The following is a 22264-nucleotide window of genomic DNA, read 5'->3' as shown; positions in this document are numbered from 1 at the left end:
AAAACGGGTAAAAAAACATGTAAATTGAACGTGTGATAAAATAAAACGTGTAATAAATACACATTTTTTGGCCAAAAAAAGGATATGCTTAATCATGCGCATTTACTTTTGGTATTATATTTATACCCTTTGGTTTTGAAGAATTGGTTTTGCTGAATGTGATGATAACGACCATGTTGACAACATTGTTCGTAAGTCTAGCTGTCCCAATTTTATCTTGTGCATTTTCAGTAGAAGCGTTACGAAAGGCAGTCAGTAAGTAAAACATTTGCATTTATCAACTGGCTATATTTCTTGCGCTCAAAAATGTTTTCAGCAAACAACTATAAAGCTCTAGCGTACACAGCCGCGGTCGAGAAAAGAGGTGGGGCAGCCCTTCAATTACAGAATAAATTTTGTTTGTTTTAAGTATTACTGTCGCTTTTGCTTTCATGAGAATAAACTCATTTTTTTAATTAAGAGAATTATCAAAAATTTGTTTTCACAATAAACTTTCACCATCAAGATTAATCGAAACTATTGTTGCCTTTCTGAATAAGCTTTGAATGGCAATCTAACCTCACTTGAAAGTTTTTTTGTTAATATCTTTTTTTATAATTTCAGTTACTATGGGCTGGGTTTTTTTTTTTACTATGTTGCAGCGATCGCTACAACCATGTTGACATAGACTTAGTTCATTAGACATTTTCAAAGTACCGATACCCCGAAACGGGCGAAATCTAATATTCTTTCAACATATTTATAAATCAAGTTAAAAATTGTGGCTTGGACATTATATTTCTGCAGTGGCTGAAGTGCTTTAATAGTAACCATAATCTACATAGTACAAATGTCGATAAAACTATAGGAGAAGTAAGTTCTATGCCTAGTGAAGCAAAGATGGCACTGCAAGAGCCGGAGAAATAATTTCGGCAAACGGTTTGGACCACAGCGGTAGTTCTCGGTGTTTACATTAATGTCAAACAGGCACAGGATGAAAGTTTTATCTGATAGGAAAGGATATAAGATGCTTTATTTCAGTAAGCGGTAAATGGTCAGTTGGAGAAATATGGAAGCACTTGGGAAGTTTTAGGTAAAGTGGCCTGTAATTTTGTCCAATGTGTGGGGATAATTATAATTCAGAACATATTATGTACAATTATAAGAAGTTAAAGGGTTTGAAGGATAGCATTTTTGGGATTTGGGAAAGAAAGAAGAACTGTATGATAGAAATTTGAAGAATAAATGCTATCTAGATACTAGGAAAGTGGGGAAATATCTCCGTGTGGTGATGTGCCGCAGAGAATTCTTAGAATGAAAGATCGACATGATAAGGGAAGACGATTTTGAAAAGATAAGTATGTGCATAATTGCGTGGAGTATATTCTTTTTCTTAAAAATTTTGTCCGTGTTTTGTTTATAATGTCGTTTTTGTAATTCGGGTCCAAGAAGCAATAAACATTTCTCCTTTCATAAAAAAAAACAACAAAAATTTATTCTCCAGAGACATTGCTGGCACAAAGGGTGCCGAATCGACGTTCCAGCTGCGGGGTCATTTTAAAGGGACAAATAGCAAGCTTTTCATCCAACATCACCGCGGCGGGGATCGAACCCTGGGCCCCGTATTGCCAAGAGGAGTATCAATCCACTGTGCTACAACAGGTTTTTCATAACATAAATGAAAAATAATTAGGCTTAAATTACCATGCTCTTAATTGCATAAAGGTCTTACAAAAATAAGGCCCACAATTTAATGGCCAAGAGGGCCTCAATTTGAGTTGCGCGACTTCGAGAATTTAATCTAAAAGTGGTCTTGGTGCACTTTAGTACTAAGTGTCGTAACAGTGCACGTCAATAAATAGAGAAACAATAGAATAACAAAGAGAGCAAATAGAAAATAGAGAAATAAGTTTTACCTGGAAATAATACAACTTTTCTCTTGCGACCGATACAAAGGGTAAGATAACTATGCCTTTCGTTTTCCTTTCTGTTAAGGTTTTGACCAATAGGATTTCTGACACAAGAGTTTTGCCTGAAAATGCATAAAAAGACTAAGCTTTATGAATCCTTGATTACAAACAAAACAGATAATACCTCTAGAAAATGCTTATAGATCATAAATCAAAGCCATGAAAACAATAAACTGTAATAAATAATAATTTAGGTGAACTATCTTTACAACTTCCCTACTAATACAGATCTATAGAAAATAATTGTTTTAGGGTCTACAGAAGTTGTTATTTTAATATCTAAACAATTTTTGCTTTACAATCCACAGGAAAAGGAATTGTTTTACCTAATATAGTTTTAAAGTCAAGTCAAAAATGTGTTGTAATTCCACTTTCAAGAGGTTACACAGAAAGAAAGATTAAGATGGCCAGGCCATGTTTTGCGAATGAGTTATGACAGATTGCCAAAGACTTTGCTTCTAACATAAAAGCAAAGGCCATCCATCAAAGGCCAAACGAAAACCAGATGGTCCCAAATGGGGTGGGAAGAAGTCACAAGAAAGGATATAAATGAAATTAGAACTTCGTGGGGGAAGGGAGATTTAAAGAGTCAAGCTTAGAAAAGATCAAGATAGAGGGGGAGCACGAGCAGCTGTATTGGCCTCAGTGCTTGGTGCTAAAGGAAATTAGCTCTTCATGGGGGGAGGGAGTTGTAAAGAGTAAAGCTTAGAATAAATCGAGATAAAGGCGGAGCATGCTCAGCTGTAATGGCCTCAGTGCTTGGTGCTAAAAGAAATAAGAACTTCGTGGGGGGAAGGGAGTTGTAAAGAGTAAAGCTTAGAATAAATCGAAATAAAGGTGGAGCATGTGCACCTGTATTAGCCCCAGTGCTTCGTTCTAAAGGAAATTAGAACTTCATGGGGAGAAAGAGCCGTAGAGAGTCAAGCTTAGCAAAGATCAAGATAGAGGGGGAGCACGAGCAGCTGTATTGGCCTCAGCGCTTGATGCTAAAGGAAATTAGCACTTCATGGGGGAGGGAGTTGTAAAGAGTAAAGCTTAGAATAAATCGAGATACAGGTGGAGCATGCTCAGCTGTAATGGGCTCAGTGCTTGGTGCTAAAAGAAATTAGAACTTCGTGGGGGAAGGGAGTTGTAAAGAGTAAAGCTTAGAATAAATCAAAATAAAGGTGGAGCATGTGCACCTGTATTAGCCTCAGTGCTTGGTGCTAAAGGAAATTAGAACTTCATGAGGAGAAAGAGTCGTATAGAGTAAAGCTTAGAATAGATCGAGTTAGAGGTGGAGCATACGCAGATGTATTGGCCTCAGTGCTTGGTGCTAAAGGAAATTAGAACTTCATGGGGAGAAAGAGTCATAAAGAGTCAAGCATAGAAAAGATCAAGATAGAGGGGGAGCACGAGCAGCTGTATTGGCCTCAGTGCTTGGTGCTAAAGGAAATTAGCCCTTCATGGGGGGAGGGAGTTGTAAAGAGTAAAGCCTAGAATAAATTGAGATAAAGGTGGAGCATGCTCAGCTGTAATGGTCTCAATGCTTGGTGCTAAAATAAATTAGAAATTCGTGGGGGAAGGGAGTTGTAAAGAGTAAAGCTTAGAATAAATCGATATAAAGGTGGAGCATGCTCAGCTGTAATGGGCTCAGTGCTTGGTGCTAAAAGAAATTAGAACTTCGTGGGGGAAGGGAGTTGTAAAGAGTAAAGCTTAGAATAAATCAAAATAAAGGTGGAGCATGTGCACCTGTATTAGCCTCAGTGCTTGGTGCTAAAGGAAATTAGAACTTCATGGGGAGAAAGAGTCGTAAAGAGTAAATCTTAGAATAGATCGAGTTAGAGGTGGAGCATACGCAGATGTATTGGCCTCAGTGCTTGGTGTTAAAAGAAATTAGAACTTCGTGGGGGAAGGGAGTTGTAAAGAGTAAAGCTTAGAATAAATCGAAATAAAGGTGGAGCATGTGAACCTGTATTAGCCTCAGTGCTTGGTGCTAAAGGAAATTAGAACTTCATGGGGACAAAGAGTCGTAAAGAGTCAAGCTTAGAAAAGATCAAGATAGAGGGGGAGCATGATCAGCTGTATAGGCCTCAGTGCTTGGTGCTAAAGGAAATTAGAACTTCATGGGGACAAAGAGTCGTAAAGAGTCAAGCTTAGAAAAGATCAAGATAGAGGGGGAGCATGAGCAGCTGTATTGGCCTCAGTGCTTGGTGCTAAAGGAAATTAGCACTTCATGGGGGAAGAAAGTTGTAAAGAGTACAGCTTAGAATAAATCGAGATAAAGGTGGAGCATGTTCAGATGTAATGGCCTCAATGCTTGGTGCTAAAAGAAATTAGAACTTCGGGGGGGAAGAGAGTTGTAAAGAGTAAAGCTTAGAATAAATCGAAAGAAAGGTGGAGCATGTGCACCTGTATTCGCCTGAATGCTTGGTGCTAAAGGGAATTAGAACTTCATGGGGAGAAAGAGTCATAAAGAGTCAAGCTTAGAAAAGATCAAGATAGAGGGGGAGCACGAGCAGCTGTATTGGCCTCAGTGTTTGGTGCTAAAGGGGGGAGGGAGTTGCAAAGAGTAAAGCTTAGAACCAATCGAGATAAAGGTGGAGCATGCTCAGCTGCAATGGCCTCAATGCTTGGTGCTAAAAGAAATTAGAACTTCGTGGGGAAAGGGAGTTGTAAAGAGTAAAGCTTAGAATAAATCGAAATAAATGTGGAGCATGTGCATCTGTATTGACCTCAGTGCTTGGAGCTAAAGGAAATTAGAACTTCATGGGGAGAAACAGTCGTAAAGAGTCAAGCTTAGAAAAGATCAAGATAGAGGGGGAGCACGAGCAGCTGTATTGGCCTCAGTACTTGGTGCAAAAGGAAATTAGCACTTCATGGGGGGAGGGAGATGTAAAGCTAAAGCTTAAAATAAATCAAGATAAAAGTGGAGCACGCTCAGCTGTAATGGCCTCAGTGCTTGGTGCTAAAAGAAATTAGAACTTCGTGGGGGAAGGGAGTTGTAAAGAAGTAAACCTTAGAATAAATCGAAATAAAGGTCGAGCATGTGCACCTGTATTAGCCTCAGTGCTTGGTGCTAAAGGAAATTAGAACTTCATGGGAAGAAAGAGTCGTAAAGAGTAAAGCTTAGAATAGATCGAGATAGAGGTGGAGCATACGCAGATGCATTGGCTTCAGTGCTTGGTGCTAAAGGAAATTAGAACTTCATGGAGAGAGAGTGGTAAAGAGTAAAGCTTAGAATAAATCGAGGCAGAGGTGGAGCATGCGCAGCTGTATTGGCCTCGGGTCACTTGGTACAGCAGTGAGTTGTTAGCGATAGTAGTAGTAAAGGTGTAGTAAAGTACATCGAAATTAGAATTAAAAGACATAACTACTTTTAAAGGCAGAGGTAGTTTACGGTTAACAGTTGTTATACCAAGACATTGTTGTTAACAATTTTTCCAATGCAGAAAAAGAAGTTATTCAAGTTCTGCAGAAGTTGTTAGCTTATGATCTACATGATAATGAAGTTGTTTTATAACCTAAGATAGTTGTTTATAACCACGATAAACTAAGATAGTTTTATAGTCTACGCAATAGTGTAAACTTAATAAAGAGCCACATGTCTCTGATATTATATCCTAAAATTTGTAAATTTAACCATTCAAAATTCCTAATAATCAAAATTCGAAGTAAATTAGTACGCTACTGAAGATGGGAAGTACAAACTTGACTTTGAATGGCAATTCTGAAGTTGATTTTAGACCAAACAAACTGGTAGTTATGCGATTTTTTGGCAAAGTTAAGTGTTTTACGAAAAAAAAAAATAACTTTGAGAACCCCGAGACTGAAACTTAAAAGGTCTTAACAATATTTCAAAAACACAATCTTGGAACTACAGAGTTTTTAACGAAATTTTTAACGAAATTTTATTTTATGACAAAAATATTTAAAAAGAAATGAATTTTATAGGTATTTGCCTGTTTTTGGCTTTAAATTTAATCCTAAGTTAAATTACGCTTTACTTGGCCAAAAACTTGAAACCAAAAGGAGGAGCTGCACCTATACTTAAAACAGAAACAACCCTCGGTTAGAAGGTCCAAAAGCTCAGCATTCTCAATTCACGGCGGTCTAACTTCCATATGGAAATGAAAAAGAACACATATTTTTACTATTCACGATTTGTATGACAAAACTAAAGAAAGAACTTTCTCCCATATGGGAATCTCTTCCTTACAGTATTACTCAATACGCTGATAGGGAGACCTTTCGTGGATCGATAAAAAAACTACTGTTTTAATGTACATATTTAAAGATATTTCTTTTATGAAACAGTGTTTCAGATGGTGATTTTTGATTTTAAGTTCTTCAATATTATTTTGGGGAATCTGCCACTATATGTTAGTAGCAGATTTTTTTAGTAATAATTCCATTGGTCTTAAGGTCAGCTAAATCCTTCCTTATTTTGCTTCATAGGGTTCAGTTGGGTTTGTTTCAAGTTTTTTACAAGTCAAATTATCATTTAGAATTGTTTCTATTTTACTACTGCAGTCATCTTTTTCTAGGAAATTAAATAAAAAAAACAAGTGTTTTCAACTGAAAGTAAGGAGCAACATTAAAACTTAAAACTTATTACGTATAAAACAGAAATTATTACGTATATTAGGGGGTTCGCTCGCTCTTTACGCTAAAGTTCGAATTTTGTTCGAATCACAAATCCCTGAATCACAAAGGCCGTTTAATTAGAATAGATAGCTATTTTGAAATTTTATTACGTTGTTGTTTTTTTTTTTTATTTAATTTCTGATCGTTTTTTAAATAATGCTGGGAAATCCGGCGCCCCATTCATAAAAATGTCCCTTTCCCCAAGGAAACATCCTCTATAGAAAGATCCTCCCACGTAATGTATTACGTGGGGGGGGCTTCCACGTATCCCACGTTATTACGTGCAGGGTTCGGACATGTCGGTTCGTTTCAAATTATAGGCTCTGTCCTATTTTTATAGGATTTCCCGGGACCAAATATAGGATTCGGAAGTACTCTAGATCAGATCTGTGGTAGATAGCGTGGGATGCCTGGTCACATAAATTTGTCCTTTCCCGAGTTTTTGCACTTTTTTTTTTTTTTTTCGATTTCAAACACAAACTGTACAAATACTAAAAAACAGTAAAAAATCAGATACACATACTGTGCCGATGGTTGACTGATACAGGTAAAATATTTGGAATCTCTCTTGCTGCTTCTTCGCCATCAATTTTGATATGAGGTCAGTCTTTCTCTTTGCAAGAGACTGCTCTATCCTTGCAGATTCTACCATCGACTGTCTTTCACTTGTTCTGGACTTCATAGCTCCTTCGAGCAAAAGAAACAGCTAGGGCAATGTCTATGGAACTCTTGGAGTCGGCCGCCTTCTTTCTTCTGTTTTTTGCTTCCTGAAGTAGAGTATCTGCTACTGTTCTCTTTTCTTGCTCTGATGCTCTAAGTTTTTTCATTTTGCTTTCCAGGTCTTCTATTTGTTTCTTTTTGTCGTGGACTTCCTGCAACTTCCGCTTGTCGTCCTCTTCGAAAGCTGTTTTCTCCTTTTTAGACAGCTTTTCTATTTTCCGTTCATCCAGATATTCTTGTTACCAAGGCCGTGCAGAGCGTGCAAGATTCAACTTCTATTTTACAATAGAATACCGTTCTGGTTTCTCCCAATAGGAAGTCAACGTGGCATATACCAAGAGTCTGGAATCCAGAGCGCGTTCAGACATCAAGGCCCGGTCTTCACCGAGAATCCTACGAGAACGCGAGAACCCACGCTCAGCATCTGCACTGCCATGCGACAACGTCAGCACCGCTTTGATAAGCTTGGTAAGTTCCGGGTGCTTGCTGTCCTCACGCTCATTCACCAGTCCAAAATAATGGCTCCATAAATTATTAATCTGAGAAATGTCCTCACGGGGTCCAACTTCTGTTCAAAGAAGTAACCACTCAGCCTAGGTGGCGTCTAAGCTTACTCCAATCGCAATCTCGCGTGCCACAACCGCTATGTCTGCAATGCTTCTTGAATCCTTCATGTTGATCGGACTCAAACAGCGTAAGGCCTCTAGAAAATCATCCTTTTCCAGAAGACATTTGTTCAAAATATGGTGAATATCCGCAATAAAATGTTTTCGCACATTGACATAGAAAATGGCCTTGTCTTTCAGTGTTGCTTTCTCACCGAAAGCTCGTTCCACATTTTCTGAAACTATGGGCTTTTCTGTAAGTTTTTCAGCAAGGTTCAACATTTCTGGTGAGAAATTTCCAATCTCGGTCACGAAATCTGGAGTAAAGACCCGTCCGCAAAGCGTCACAATTAGTCTTTCAATCTCTGAGTGCCGAACATGAATGAGAGTCTCTTCTTTCTGGAACAGTTGGGTGAAACTCATCAACAGTTCAGCTGAGGCTAGAACGAACTCGAGTTGGGCCTTCATCGTCGCACTTTTGATATAAGCCACAATCTTCAGAAATTTGTGAGTTGACAGAAGATTCTTCAATTTTTTCTCTCTCGGCACGAAGTTCAGGAAGTACTCTAAGATTGCCGGCAACTGCTGCATAATTCTAGCGAGGGCACGCCCGATCGTCAGCCAAGGGCTTGGGACATGCTTCATGAAAGCCATTTCTGGCACTCCCATTTCTTTTGGCACCTTCGATAGTCTTCACAACGTGCAGGCCAGTCGTAAAAAAATGAATGCACAAGAATAACAAAGTCGGAACTTTCTTCTCCGAACACCTGAAGACCTTTCAAGAAAGTGTTATGAATAATATGGATGTTGCAAATACCAATGTTCAATATTCCTTTCCCGTCAGCTTCTTTTTTTTCGGCATTGAACTTGTTCCAAACGCTTTTTTTGACGTTTGGTCCGTCACTTTCAAGCGTGATCAGTTTTTCAAGTGGCAGCTGATTCTGCTCAATGGCTGACATAATCTTCCTTAACAGGTCATCACTTTTCGCGTGGCCCATAAAACTTGTGCATAAATGTCTGCTCTGGATTTCGTTTCTGTATGAGGACCAATATCAAACACGTATCTGTAACTCTTTCATACCAGCGTTGTTGGTTGTCTCGTCATATTCTAGTACAAAATATGACTGAATGTCCTTCACAAACATTTGCGTACAGTAAGGATGCAGCGCATCGGTGATTAGCTACGTGTGTTTCTTCGCACATAAGAACATTCCGTCGGGGATCTTACTAAGAAACATCACAAAGAAGGTTATAACAGCATGGCCAGAGGAGCTAACAGACATGGAACTGCTAGCCGTCCAAACGGCTCATATTAGATCAGATTTACAGACAGCATCATGCTCACAAAACAAAGTTTTACCAACTCGTGGTTTGTCCTTGGTTGTTTCATCAACTCGAGATTGTCCGGTCAGGTGAAGCTGTAGTGGATGTAGTTGAGCAGTAACTGCGGCTTTGTGTTCTGCAGATCGCACATGTGCCATAAAAAGAAAAAATGTGGATATGTCCGAAACTGGGCCGTATTCGCATCAGCCTTTTATAGCGTTCAGCCAGGAAACGCATAAGTCGCAAGAACTCAGAGTCTCATTAAGCAGAGACTGCTAGCCTGTATACTGATCTTTGCTCACTTTGGACAGGCCCAACATGACAAAAAACAAAACAATAGGCTACTAAGACAGCACAACGGCATAGCCAAGACAGAAGCAGCTTACTAATCCCAACACAAAGCATTAGTTAAGTTCAAACAGCTCAACAGTTGTAATTACTTATCGATCTACACCGAAAGACAGCACAGTCTACAACCAGAGTCAAAAGCAAAAAAAAGCACATCTTGGCTTACTTAACGAGCAGTGAAAATTGCATATCATGAGCAATGTTCTTGGTGCTCTTCAGCCGAAAATATAGGAATAATAGGATTTTAGCCAAAATGTAGGCATTTTATAGGAGTGCATTAAAATATAGGAATTTAAAGGCGAGTCCAAAATGGGAGTCAACGTACATTTTAATTTATCGTAAACCTAAAATTGAAAGTCATGGGCTTTGTTTGTAGTTATATATATCCTCTGGAGACAGTTATGCTTGACGAGGGTTGCAGCTCAGGTGGCCTATGCGTATATGCATAGGGTCTTCAATTACTCATAATCTTTATCCTGGACTTTTCCAAAGTTTATGAATTATAGAAATTATACTTTTTTTTTCTTTTTTGGAAAGTTAAAAAATTATTCGGTAAAATTCTACTTTTGGCTATCTTGGAAAGGGATTAGGTTAGGAAAACTTTCAGGATGGGTCTACAGGCTAAAGTATGTCCCAGGAAGGTATTTTGAACTACCGACCTCCACTCCTTTTCCCTATAGAGGGTCCTGTAATTTTCCTACATGACAGGTTTACAGGTCTACATGACCCATTGAAATTTTGACAAAATAACATTTTACCATAATTTTCAGATATCAGTTTCTTTTTCTCTGGCTTTATGTCTGAAAATGCAATTCCTGTTATTTGAGTAGAATTTTAAGCCATATCAATGTGTGTTTTTTTCAAAATTTGGGAAATGTATTTGCACATCTTTAAAACCTTATAAACTGGGATTGAGTTAAGTTGTGAAGCTGAAAATAATATTGTTGTACTTCATCTAAGCAGAGGATCTGTTTTGCAAGGTTTCACTTTTATAACACACGGATTTGTAAAGGTTATAAAAGGACAGGACCCTCTAGAGAGAGAAGGATTGGAGGTAGGTACTTCAAAATACCTTCCTGGGACATACTTTAGCCTGTAGACCCATCCTGAAAGTTTCATTTTCCTAACCTAACCCCTTTTAAAGATAGCCAAAAGTAGCTAAAATAGAATTTTACCAATTATGCTAAGGATGACTTGGGTTTATTATCTTTTTATTGTCTGAGATTGAATTGCGTAATGTTGCTCTAGATTGTCCAGAATTTATAATTGTATTTTGCGTTATATACTTTATTGGAGACTAATAAATCTTTGAATAATACCTCCTCCCTACCTGAAAACAATTATTAACAGAAATTAACTTGACAAATTTGGCAAATCCCAAAATAAACATACAACATTAAAATGTGAAGTTCTCTTTGTGGGAAAATTTCTACTCTCTTCCCTAGACTAGTGTGCACACTAGTCTATATATGTCTACATATATAGACTATATATATCTACATATATAGACTATATATGTCTACATATATAGACTATATATGTCTACATATATAGTCTATATATGTCTACATATATAGACTATATATGTCTACATATATAGACTATATATGTCTACATATATAGTCTATATATGTCTACATATATAGTCTATATATGTCTACAGTCACTAAACTAGTATTCACTTAGGCTATTCGATGCTTTGAATGATTTCTCATATCAGCAAACAGGGCATTATTGTCTAAAATAATTCAGAATTGACACCCAGAGGCAAAACATGGCCAGAAACAATTCGAAAATAAGAACTTTCTCTTTTTTTCATTAGTCTTCAGACATTCGCAACTGATGTATTTGATGCAAATTGTTTTGCTTATAAAATGATACACTTATTAAAATAATAATAAATCGAATACTAGTTCTAGTATGCTATGTATCGAGATGGAAGTCTTCAAAAAGCTTTTTATATCAGAAAAAATTATTTGCCACATTTTTTTTTCTTTTTCATCTCAAAAAAGAAAATGAATTGAAATTCTGCATATATAGTGGATATTTTTTCTCGCAACTGACTGACGAATTTTGAACATCTATTGTCTTTCAAGATTGCATTTCATTTATTTTAATTAGTTGATCTAGAATCGAAGTTATTTTAAAGTCGATTTGATTAGTAGAATAACTTGAGCAATTTTCTTGTGTTACTAGATAAACAACTTTTTGACTAACTAAAGATAATTTGCATTAGAACATATATTCAAGACATATATTCAACATATTTTCAAGAGAAATAAAAAATAAATTTTCAAAGGAAAATAAAAAATAAATTTTCAAAATTTAACCACATACAAGCTCCGTAAATCCTAGTGTAATCAACTTCGTAATCTATTATTTTGAAACCAAACAAATCAAAAATACCTGGGGAGCATAATTTTTCAAAAAAAGGCTTTTCTTATTAGCCGCCCTTAAGAACGCCTTAGCTGCTAAAGAGTGTCTTTTCTTATTAGCGGCCTAAAGCACTAAAAAATGACCTAACCGCTAAAGAACGTCTTTTCTTATTAGCCACCCTAAAGCCCTAAAGAACGCCTTAGCTGCTAAAGAATTTCTTTTCTAATTAGCGGCGCGAAGGCACTAAAAAAAAGAATTGGCCGCTAAAGAACGCCTATTTTTTTAGCCAACCTAAAGCCATAAAAAATGCCTTATCTGCTAAAGAGTGTCTTCTTATTAGCAAGCCTAAAGCACTAAAAAATGAACTAAGCGCAAAAGAACGTCTTTTCTTATTAGCCACCCTAAAGCCCTAAAGAACGCCTTAGCTTCTAAAGAGTGTCTTTTCATATTAGCAGCCCTAGAGCACTAAAAAAAAACAATTAGCTGCTAAAGAACTTCTTTTCTTATTAGCCACCCTAAAGCCCGAAAGAAAGCCTTAGGTGCTAAAGAGTGTCTTTTCTTATTAGCGGCCCTAAGGCAGTAAAAAAAGAATTAGCCGATAAACAACGCCTTTTTTATTAGCCACCCTAAAGCCCTAGAAAACGCCTTATCTGCGAAAGAACGTCTTTTCTTATTAGCCACCCTAAAGCCCTAAAGAACGCCTTAGCTTCTAAAGAGTCGCTTTTCTTATTAGCAGCCCCTAAAAAAAGAATTAGCTGCTAAAGAACGTCTTTTCTTATTAGCCACCCTAAAGAACGCCTTAGCTGCTAAAGAGTGCCTTTTCTTATTAGCGGCCCTAAAGCCCTAAAGAACACCTTAGCTGCTAAAGAGTGTCTTTCCTTATTAGCGGCCCTAAGGCACTAAAAAAAGAATTAGCCGCTAAAGAACGCCTTTTTTATTAGCCACCCTAAAGCCCTAGAAAACGCCTTATCTGCGAAAGAACGTCTTTTCTTATTAGCCACCCTAAAGCCCTAAAGAACGCCTTAGCTTCTAAAGAGTCGCTTTTCTTATTAGCAGCCCCAAAAAAAAGAATTAGCTTCTAAAGAAAGTCTTTTATTATTATCCACCCTAAAGAACGCCATAGCTGCTAAAGAGTATCTTTTCTTATTAGCGGCCCAAAGGCACTAAAAAAAAGAATTAGCCGCTAAAGAACGTCTTTTTTATTAGCCATCCTAAAGCCCTAGAAAATGCCTTATCTGCTAAAGAGTGTCTTTTCTTATTAGCAGCCCCAAAGCACTTAAAAATAGAATTAGCCGCTAAAGAACGTCTTTTCCTATTAGCCACCCTAAAGCCCTAAAGAACGCCTTAGCTTCTAAAGAGTGTCTTTTTATATTAGCAGCCCTAGAGCACTAAAAAAAGAATTAGCCGCTAAAGAACTTCTTTTCTTATTAGCCACCCTAAAGCCCTAAAGAACGCCTTAGCTTCTAAAGAGTGTCTTTTCTTATTGGCAGCCCTAGAGCACTAAAAAAAATTAGCCGCTAAAGAACGTCTTTTCTTATTAGCCACCCTAAAGCCCTAAAGAACGCCTTAGCTTCTAAAGAGTGTCTTTTCTTATTAACAGCCCTAGAGCACTAAAAAAAGAATTAGGCACTACAGAACGCCTTCTTTTATTAGCCACCCTAAAGCCCTAAAGAATGCCTTAGCTTCTAAAGAGTGTCTTTTCTTATTAGCAGCCCTAGAGCAGTAAAAAAAGAATTAGCCGCTAAAGAACGCCTTTTTTTATTAGCCACCCTAAAGCCCTAGAAAAAGCCATATCTGCTAAAGAAAGTCTTTTCTTATTAGCCACCCTAAATCCCTGAAGAACCTCTTAGCTTCTAAAGAGTGTCTTTTCTTATTAGCATCCCTAAAGCACTAAAAAAAGAATTAGCTGCTAAAGCAGTAAAAAAAGAATTAGCCGCTAAAGAACGCCTTTTTTTATTAGCCACCCTAAAGCCCTAGAAAAAGCCATATCTGCTAAAGAAAGTCTTTTCTTAATAGCTACCCTAAAGCCCTAAAAAACGCCTTAGCTTCTAAAGAGTGTCTTTTCTTACTAGCAGCACTAGAGCACTAAAAAAAGAATTAGCCGCTAAAGAACACCTTTTTTTATTAGCCACCCTAAAGCCCTAGAAAATACTTTATCTGCTAAAGAGTGTCTTTTCTTATTAGCAGCCCTAAAGCACTTAAAAATAGAATTAGCCGCTAAAGAACGTCTTTTCTTATTAGCCATCCTAAAGCCCTAAAGAACGCCTTAGCTTCTAAAGAGTGTCTTTTCTTATTAGCAGCCCTAGAGCACTAAAAAAAGAATTAGACGCTAAAGAACGTCTTTTCTTATTAGCAACCCTAAAGCCCTAAAGAACGCCTTAGCTTCTAAAGACTTTCTTTTCTTATTAGCAGCCCTAGAGCAGTAAAAAAAAGAATTATCCGCTAAAGAACGCCTTTTTTTATTAGGCACCCTAAAGCCCTAGAAAATACCTTATCTGCTAAAGAACGTCTTTTCTTATTAGCCACCTTAAATCCCTAAAGAACGCCTTAACTTCTAAAGAGTGTCTTTTCTTATTAGCAGCCCTAGAGCACTAAAAAAAGAATTAGCCGCTAAAGAACGTCTTATCTTATTAGCCACCCTAAAGCCCTAGAAGATGCCTTATCTGCTAAAGAGTGTCTTTTCTTATTAGCAGCCCTAAAGCACTAAAAAAAGAATTAGCCGCTAAAGAACGTCTTTTCTTATTAGCCACCCTAATGCCCTAAAGAACGCCTTAGCTTCTAAAGGGCGTCTTTTCTTATTAGCAGACCTAGAGCCCTAAAAAAAGAATTAGCCACTAAAGAACGCCTTTTCTTATTAGCCACCATAAAGCCCTAAAGAACGCCTTAACTTCTAAAGAGTGTCTTTTCTTATTAGCAGCCCCAGAGCACTAAAAAAAGAATTAGCCGCTACAGAACGTCTTTTCTTATTAGCCACCATAAAGTCCTAAAGAACACCTTAACTTCTAAAGAGTGTCTTTTCTTATTAGCAGACCTAGAGCACTAAAAAGAGAATTAGCCGCTAAAGAACGCCTCTTCTTAATAGCCATCCTAAAGACCTAGAAAATGCTTTATCTGCTCTTATTTTATTAGCCACCCTAAAGCCCTAGAAGATGCCTTATCTGCTAAAGAGTGTCTTTTCTTATTAGCAGCCCTAAAGCACTAAAAAAAAGAATTAGCCGCTAAAGAACGTCTTTTCTTATTAGCCACCCTCATTCCCTAAAGAACGCCTTAGCTTCTAAAGGGCGTCTTTTCTTATTAGCAGACATAGAGCCCTAAAAAAGAATTAGCCACTAAAGAACGCCTCTTCGTATTAGCCACCATAAGGTCCTACAGAACGCCTTAACTTCTAAAGAGTGTCTTTTCTTATTAGCAGCCCTAGAGCACTAAAAAAAGAATTAGCCGCTAAAGAACGTCTTTTCTTATTAGCCACCATAAAGTCCTAAAGAACGCCTTAACTTCTAAAGAGTGTCTTTTCTTATTAGCAGCCCTAAAGCACTAAAAAAAAAATTTGTCGCTAAAGAACGTCTTTTTTATTAGCCACCCTAAAGCCCTAGAAAATGCCTTATCTGCTAAAGAACGTCTTTTCTTATTAGCCACCCTAAAGCCCTAAAGAACGCCTTAGCTTCTAAAGAGTGTCTTTTCTTATTAGCAGCCCCTAAAAAAAGAATTAGCCGCTAAAGAACGTCTTTTCTTATTGGCCACCCTAAAGAACGCCTTAGCTGCTAAAGAGTATCTTTTCTTATTAGCGGCTCTAAGGCACTAAAAAAAAGAATTAGCCGCTAAAGAAAGTCTTTTTTATTAGCCATCCTAAAGCCCTAGAAAATGCCTTATATGCTAAAGAACTTCTTATTAGCCACCCTAAAGCTCTAAAGAGTGCCTTAGCTTCTAAGGAGTGTCTTTTCTTATTAGCAGCCCCTAAAAAAGAATTAGCTGCTAAAGAACGTCTTTTCTTATTAGCCACCCTAAAGAACGCCTTAGCTGCTAAAGAGTATCTTTTCTTATTAGCGGCCCAAAGGCACTAAAAAAAAGAATTAGCCGCTAAAGAACGTCTTTTTTATTAGCCATCCTAAAGCCCTAGAAAATGCCATATCTGCTAAAGAGTGTCTTTTCTTATTAGCAGCCCCAAAGCACTTAAAAATAGAATTAGCCGCTAAAGAACGTCTTTTCTTATTAGCCACCCTAAAGCCCTAAAGAACGCCTTAGCTTCTGAAGAGTGTCTTTTCTTATTAGCAGCCCTAGAGCACTAAAAAAAAATTAGCCGCTAAAGAACGTCTTTTCTTATTAGCCACCCTAAAGCCCTAAAGAACGCCTTAGCTTCTAAAGAGTGTCTTTTCTTATTAGCAGCCCAAGAGCACTAAAAAAAGAATTAGGCACTACAGAACGCCTTCTTTTATTAGCCACCCTAAAGCCCTAGAAAATACCTTATCTGCTAAAGAGTGTCTTTTCTTATTAGCAGCCCCAAAGCACTTAAAAATAGAATTAGCCGCTAAAGAACGTCTTTTCTTATTAGCCACCCTAAAGCCCTAAATAACGCCTTAACTTCTAAAGAGTGTCTTTTCTTATTAGCAACCCTTGAGCACTAAAAAAAGAATTAGCCGCTAAAGAACGTCTTTTCTTATTAGCCACCCTAAAGCCCTAAAGAACACCTTAGCTGCTAAAGAGTGTCTTTTCTTATTAGCGGCCCTAAAGCACTAAAAAAAAGAATTACCCGCTAAAGAAAACCTTTTTTTATTAGCCACCCTAAAGCCCTAGAAAATGCCTTATCTGCTAAAGAGTGTCTTTTCTTATTAGCAGTCCTAAAGCACTAAAAAAAGAATTAGCCGCTAAAGAACGTCTTTTCTTATTAGCCACCCTAAAGCCCTAAAGAACGCCTTAGCTTCTAAAGGGTGTCTTTTCTTAATAGCAGACCTAGAGCCCTAAAAAAAGAATCAGCCACTAAAGAACGCCTTTTCTTATTATCCACCATAATGCCCTACAGAACGCCTTAACTTGTAAAGAGTGTCTTTTCTTATTAGCAGCCCTAGAGCACTAAAAAAAGAATTAGCCGCTAAAGAACGTCTTTTCTTATTAGCCACCCTAAAGAACGCCTTAGCTGCTAAAGAGCGTCTTTTCTTATTAGCGGCCCTAAGGCACCAAAAAAAAAAATTAGCCGCTAAAGAACGCATTTTTATTAGCCAACCTAAAGCCCTAGAAAATGCCTTATCTGCTAAAGATTGTCTTTTCTTATTAGCAGCCTTAAAGCACTTAAAAACAGAATTAGCCGCTAAAGAACGTCTTTTCTTATTAGCCACCCTAAAGCCCTAAAGAACGCCTTAGCTTCTAAAGAGTGTTTTTTCTTATTAGCAGCCCTAGAGCACTAAAAAAAGAAATAGCCGCTAAAGAGCGTCTTTTCTTATTAGCCACCATACAGCCCTAAAGAACGCCTTAACTTCTAAAGAGTGTCTTTTTTTATTAGCAACCCTTGAGCACTAAAAAAAGAATTAGCCGCTAAAGAACGTCTTTTCTTATTAGCCACCCTAAAGCCCTAAAGAACACCTTAGCTGCTAAAGAGTGTCTTTTCTTATTAGCGGCCCTAAAGCACTAAAAAAAAGAATTACCCGCTAAAGAAAACCTTTTTTTATTAGCCACCCTAAAGCCCTAGAAAATGCCTTATCTGCTAAAGAGTGTTTTTTCTTATTAGCAGCCCTAAAGCACTAAAAAAAGAATTAGTCGCTAAAGAACGTCTTTTCTTATTAGCCACCCTAAAGCCCTAAAGAAAGCCTTAGCTTCTAAAGGGTGTCTTTTCTTATTAGCAGACCTAGAGCCCTAAAAAAAGAATTAGCCACTAAAGAACGCCTTTTCTTATTAGCCACCCTAAAGCCCAAGAACATGCCTTATCTGCTAAAGAACGTCTTTTCTTATTAGCCACCCTAAAGCCCTAAAGAATGCCTTAGCTTCTAAAGAGTGTATTTTCTTATTAGCAGCCCTAGAGTACTAAAAAAAGAATTAGCCACTAAAGAACGTCTTTTCTTATTAGCCACCCTAAAGCCCTAAAGAACGCCTTAGCTGCTAAAGAGTGTCTTCTCTTATTAGCGGCCCAAAGGCACTAAAAAAAAGAATTAGCCGCTAAAGAACGCCTTTTTTTATTAGCCACCCTAAAACCCTAGAAAATGCCTTATCTGCTAAAGAACGTATTTTCTTATTAGCCACCCTAAAGCCCTAAAGAATGCCTTAGCTTCTAAAGAGTGTCTTTTCTTATTAGCAACCCCTAAAAAAAGAATTAGCCGCTAAAGAACGTCTTTTCTTATTAGCCACCCTAAAGAACGCTTTCTTTCTTATTAGCGACTTTTCTTATTAGCGGCCCTAAGGCACTAAAAAAAAAAGAAATAGCCGCTAAAGAACGCCTTTTTTATTAGCCACCCTAAAACCCTAGAAAATGCCTTATCTGCTAAAGAGTGTCTTTTCATATTAGCAGCCCTAAAGCACTAAAAAAAGAATTAGCCGCTAAAGAACGTCTTTTCTTATTAGCTACCCTAAAGCCATAAAGAACGCCTTAGCTTCTAAAGAGTGTCTTTTCTTACTAGCAGCCCTAGAGCAATAAAAAAAAAAATTAGCCGCTAAAGAACGTCTTTTCTTATTAGCCACCCTGAAGCCCTAAAGAACACCTTAGGTAATAAAGAGTGTCTTCTTATTAGCAGCCCTAAGGCCCTAAAAAAAAGAATTTGCCGCAAAAGAACGCCTTCTTTTATTAGCCACCCTAAAGCCCTAGAAAATGCCTTATCTGCTAAAGAGTGTCTTTTCTTATTAGCAGCCCTAAAGCCCTAAAGAACACCTTAGCTGCTAAAGAGTGTCTTTTCTTATTAGCGGCCCTAAGGCACTAAAAAAAGAATTAGCCGCTAAAGAACGCCTTTTTTTATTAGCCACCCTAAAGCCCTAGAAAATGCCTTATCTGTTAAAGAACGTCTTTTCTTATTAGTCACCCTAAAGCCCTAAAGAACGCCTTGGCTTCTAAAGAGTGTCTTTTCTTATTAGCAGCCCCTAAAAAAAGAATTAGCTGCTAAAGAACGTCTTTTCTTATTAGCCACCCTAAAGAACGCCTTAGCTGCTAAAGAGTATCTTTTCTTATTAGCGGCCCAAAGGCACTAAAAAAAAGAATTAGCCGCTAAAAAACGACTTTTTTATTAGCCACCCTAAAGCCCTAGAAAATGCCTTATCTGCTAAAGAGTGTTTTTTCTTATTAGCAGCCTTAAAGCACTTAAAAACAGAATTAGCCGCTAAAGAACATCTTTTCTTATTAGCCACCCTAAAGCCCTAAAGAACGCCTTAGCTTCTAAAGAGTGTCTTTTTTTTATTAGCAGCCCTAGGGCACTGAAAAAAGAATTAGCCGCTAAAGAACGTCTTTTCCTATTAGCCACCCTAAAGAACGCCTTAGCTGCTAAAGAGCGTCTTTTCTTATTAGCGGCCCTAAGGCACAAAAAAAAATTAGCCGCTAAAGAACGCCTTTTTTATTAGCCACCTTAAAGCCCTAGAAAATGCCTTATCTGCTAAAGAGTGTCTTTTATTATTAGCAGCCTTGAAGCACTTAAAAACAGAATTATCCGCTAAAGAACGTCTTTTCTAATTAGCCATTCTAAAGCCCTAAGGAACGCCTTAGCTTCTAAAGAGTGTTTTTTCTTATTAGCAGCCCTAGAGCACTAAAAAAAGAAATAGCCGCTAAAGAACGTCTTTTCTTATTAGCCACCATAAAGCCCTAAAGAACGCCTTAACTTCTAAAGAGTGTCTTTTCTTATTAGCAACCCTTGAGCACTAAAAAAAGAATTAGCCGCTAAAGAACGTCTTTTCTTATTAGCCACCCTAAAGCCTCTAAAGAACGCTTTAGCTTCTAAAGAGTGTTTTTTCTTATTAACAGCCCTAAAGCACTAAAAAAAGAAATAGCCGCAAAAGAATGTCTTTTCTTATTAGCCACCATAAAGCCCTAAAGAACGCCTTAACTTCTAAAGAGTGTCTTTTCTTATTAGCAACCCTTGAGCACTAAAAAAGAATTAGCCGCTAAAGAACGTCTTTTCTTATTAGCCACCCTAAAGCCCTAAAGAATACCTTAGCTGCTAAAGAGTGTCTTTTCTTATTAGCGGCCCTAAAGCACTAAAAAAAGAATTAGCCGCTAAAGAAAACCTTTTTTTATTAGTCACCCTAAAGCCCTAGAAAATGCCTTATCTGCTAAAGAGTGTCTTTTCTTATTAGCGGCCCTAAAGCACTAAAAAAAAGAATTAGCCGCTAAAGAAAACTTTTTTTTATTATCCACCCTAAAGCCCTAGAAAATGCCTTATCTGCTAAAGAGTGTCTTTTCTTATTAGCAGCCTTAAAGCACTTAAAAACAGAATTAGCCGCTAAAGAACGTCTTTTCTTATTAGCCACCCTAAAGCCCTAAAGAACACCTTAGCTGCTATAGAGTGTATTTTCTTATTAGCTGCCCTAAAGCACTAAAAAAAAGAATTAGCCGCTAAAGAAAACCTTTTTTTATTAGCCACCCTAAAGCCCTAGAAAATACCTTATCTGCTAAAGAGTGTCTTTTGTTATTAGCAGCCCTAAAGCACTAAAAAAAGAATTAGCCGCTAAAGAACGTCTTTTCTTATTAGCCACCCTAAAGAACGCCTTATCTGCTAAAGAACGCCTTTTCTTATTAGCCACCCTTTAGCCCTAGAAAATGCCTTATCTGCTGAAGAACGTCTTTTCTTATTACCCACCCTAAAGCCCTAAAGAACGCCTCAACTTCTAAAGAGTGTCTTTTCTTATTAGCAGCCCTAAAGCACTAAAAAAAGAATTAGCCGCTAAAGAACGTCTTTTCTTATTAGCCACCCTAAAGCCCTAAAGAACGCCTTAGCTGCTTATGAGTGTCTTTTCTTATTAGCGTCCCTAAAGCCCTAAAAAACAACTTAACCGCTAAAGAACCCCTTTTCTTTATAGCCGCCCTAAAGAACGCTTGGTAAAATTAAAAAAAAAAATCAAGAAAAAAAAATTGAAAATAAATAAAAATCAAGTAAAAAATTCAAGTAAAAATACAAAAACAAGTAAAAAAAACAATCTCTGTACAAATAAAACAAACTGTACAATACCGGCTGAAGTTGGGGCAGAGTAAACTAAATTTTTAAAGTTCAAGACGTCTCCTTTTTGCAAGCACTCACTTTGCCACTCAAACATCTGTGATATCCCCTTCTTTTCATACACCTAAAATGAAACATATCAACTATCAATTGAAAATTCATCTAATTAAAGGTTTGACATTGTTGCTAAAATCACATGTTGGAAGCAACAGCTTTGAACAAATAATCACGCTAACAAGTACATTTAATAGTGTCAAAGAATAGAGATTGATTTTTGTGAAAGTAGTTCCATGATCAGTACTTAGAATTCGCTTTACAGTTGGAATCAAAGTTTGATAAGGAGGCACCAGGCTACATGTCGGCGTACTCAGAAGCAAACAGCACCTCTGAAAGTTTCAGAATTTTAAAGAAGAGTGAAAATACTCTTTGAAAGTTTTCACTGAAACAGTTTGTTTCCTGAGGATTTAAGTAAGAAAAATTTGCAAAAAAAACGGATTTTTGGTGCCATTGCTCTGTGAGGTGTTCTAGTGACTGTGACTGGCAGGTCCCAGCTGTAGAGCAGTGTTGCACTTATGACTTAAACGAAAACGTGTATATTCTATTTGTCATTTATCTTTTGTCTTAGAATTAAACAATTCTAGAAATAAATCTTATGTACATGAAGCTACTGTTAATGAATACATTTAAAGACTGCTTTGGAGGATTTCCATATTCACGATATTTCTATTTTAGTCATAGGCGCCCATAGGGGGGGGGGGCAGATAGGGGGACTGTCAGCTCCAACCCATAGCTGAATGACGCTGTCTTATATTTTTATATTTTTGTTTTGAGATTTCTATTATACAGCATTGAAAGTACTGATTAGACCAGGTAAGCCTCCTCCCCCCCTAAAATTCAGCTTATGGCATGATTCTAATCACCTATTTGACATCCCTGGGCTACTTTCTATGATTACAGTCGGTTTTATGGATATGAAGACATACCCTAACAAAAAAAAATTACACAGAAATAAAAGACCATTAATCGCTTGTCTCTAGCAGAAAATATTCTATAAGTCATATGATCGGTCGGAACCCCTACCCCCCCCCCCCTACAGACGCAAATAAAACCTTTTTACAAGTTCTTACTATGTTGAACTAAGATCCAATGGATCTCACCTGAAATTTAGATGTAGCCCTTCGGACAGTTATGGATTTCA

General features: G+C 37.4%; 1 protein-coding gene across 3 annotated transcripts in view; it reads right to left on the bottom strand.

Annotated features, from left to right (window-relative positions):
- The window catches only part of PolQ (DNA polymerase theta), a 214211-nt gene that overhangs the window by 178236 nt on the left and 13711 nt on the right, over positions 1-22264 (bottom strand). For all 3 annotated transcript variants that reach the window (XM_089093273.1, XM_089093272.1, XM_089093274.1), the window contains exons 3-4: positions 21079-21190; positions 1896-2011 (exon numbers count right to left, since the gene is read on the bottom strand). In XM_089093273.1, coding sequence (XP_088949399.1) covers positions 1896-2011; positions 21079-21190 — 228 coding nt within the window. The remainder of the gene's footprint in view (positions 1-1895; positions 2012-21078; positions 21191-22264) is intronic.

The sequence above is a fragment of the Artemia sp. Qi Xiang Cuo genome, chromosome 8 (assembly GCF_049724085.1).
Source record: "Artemia sp. Qi Xiang Cuo chromosome 8, ASM4972408v1, whole genome shotgun sequence".
Lineage (NCBI taxonomy): Eukaryota > Metazoa > Arthropoda > Branchiopoda > Anostraca > Artemiidae > Artemia > Artemia sp. Qi Xiang Cuo.
This window is presented reverse-complemented; position numbering and strand designations above follow the sequence as displayed.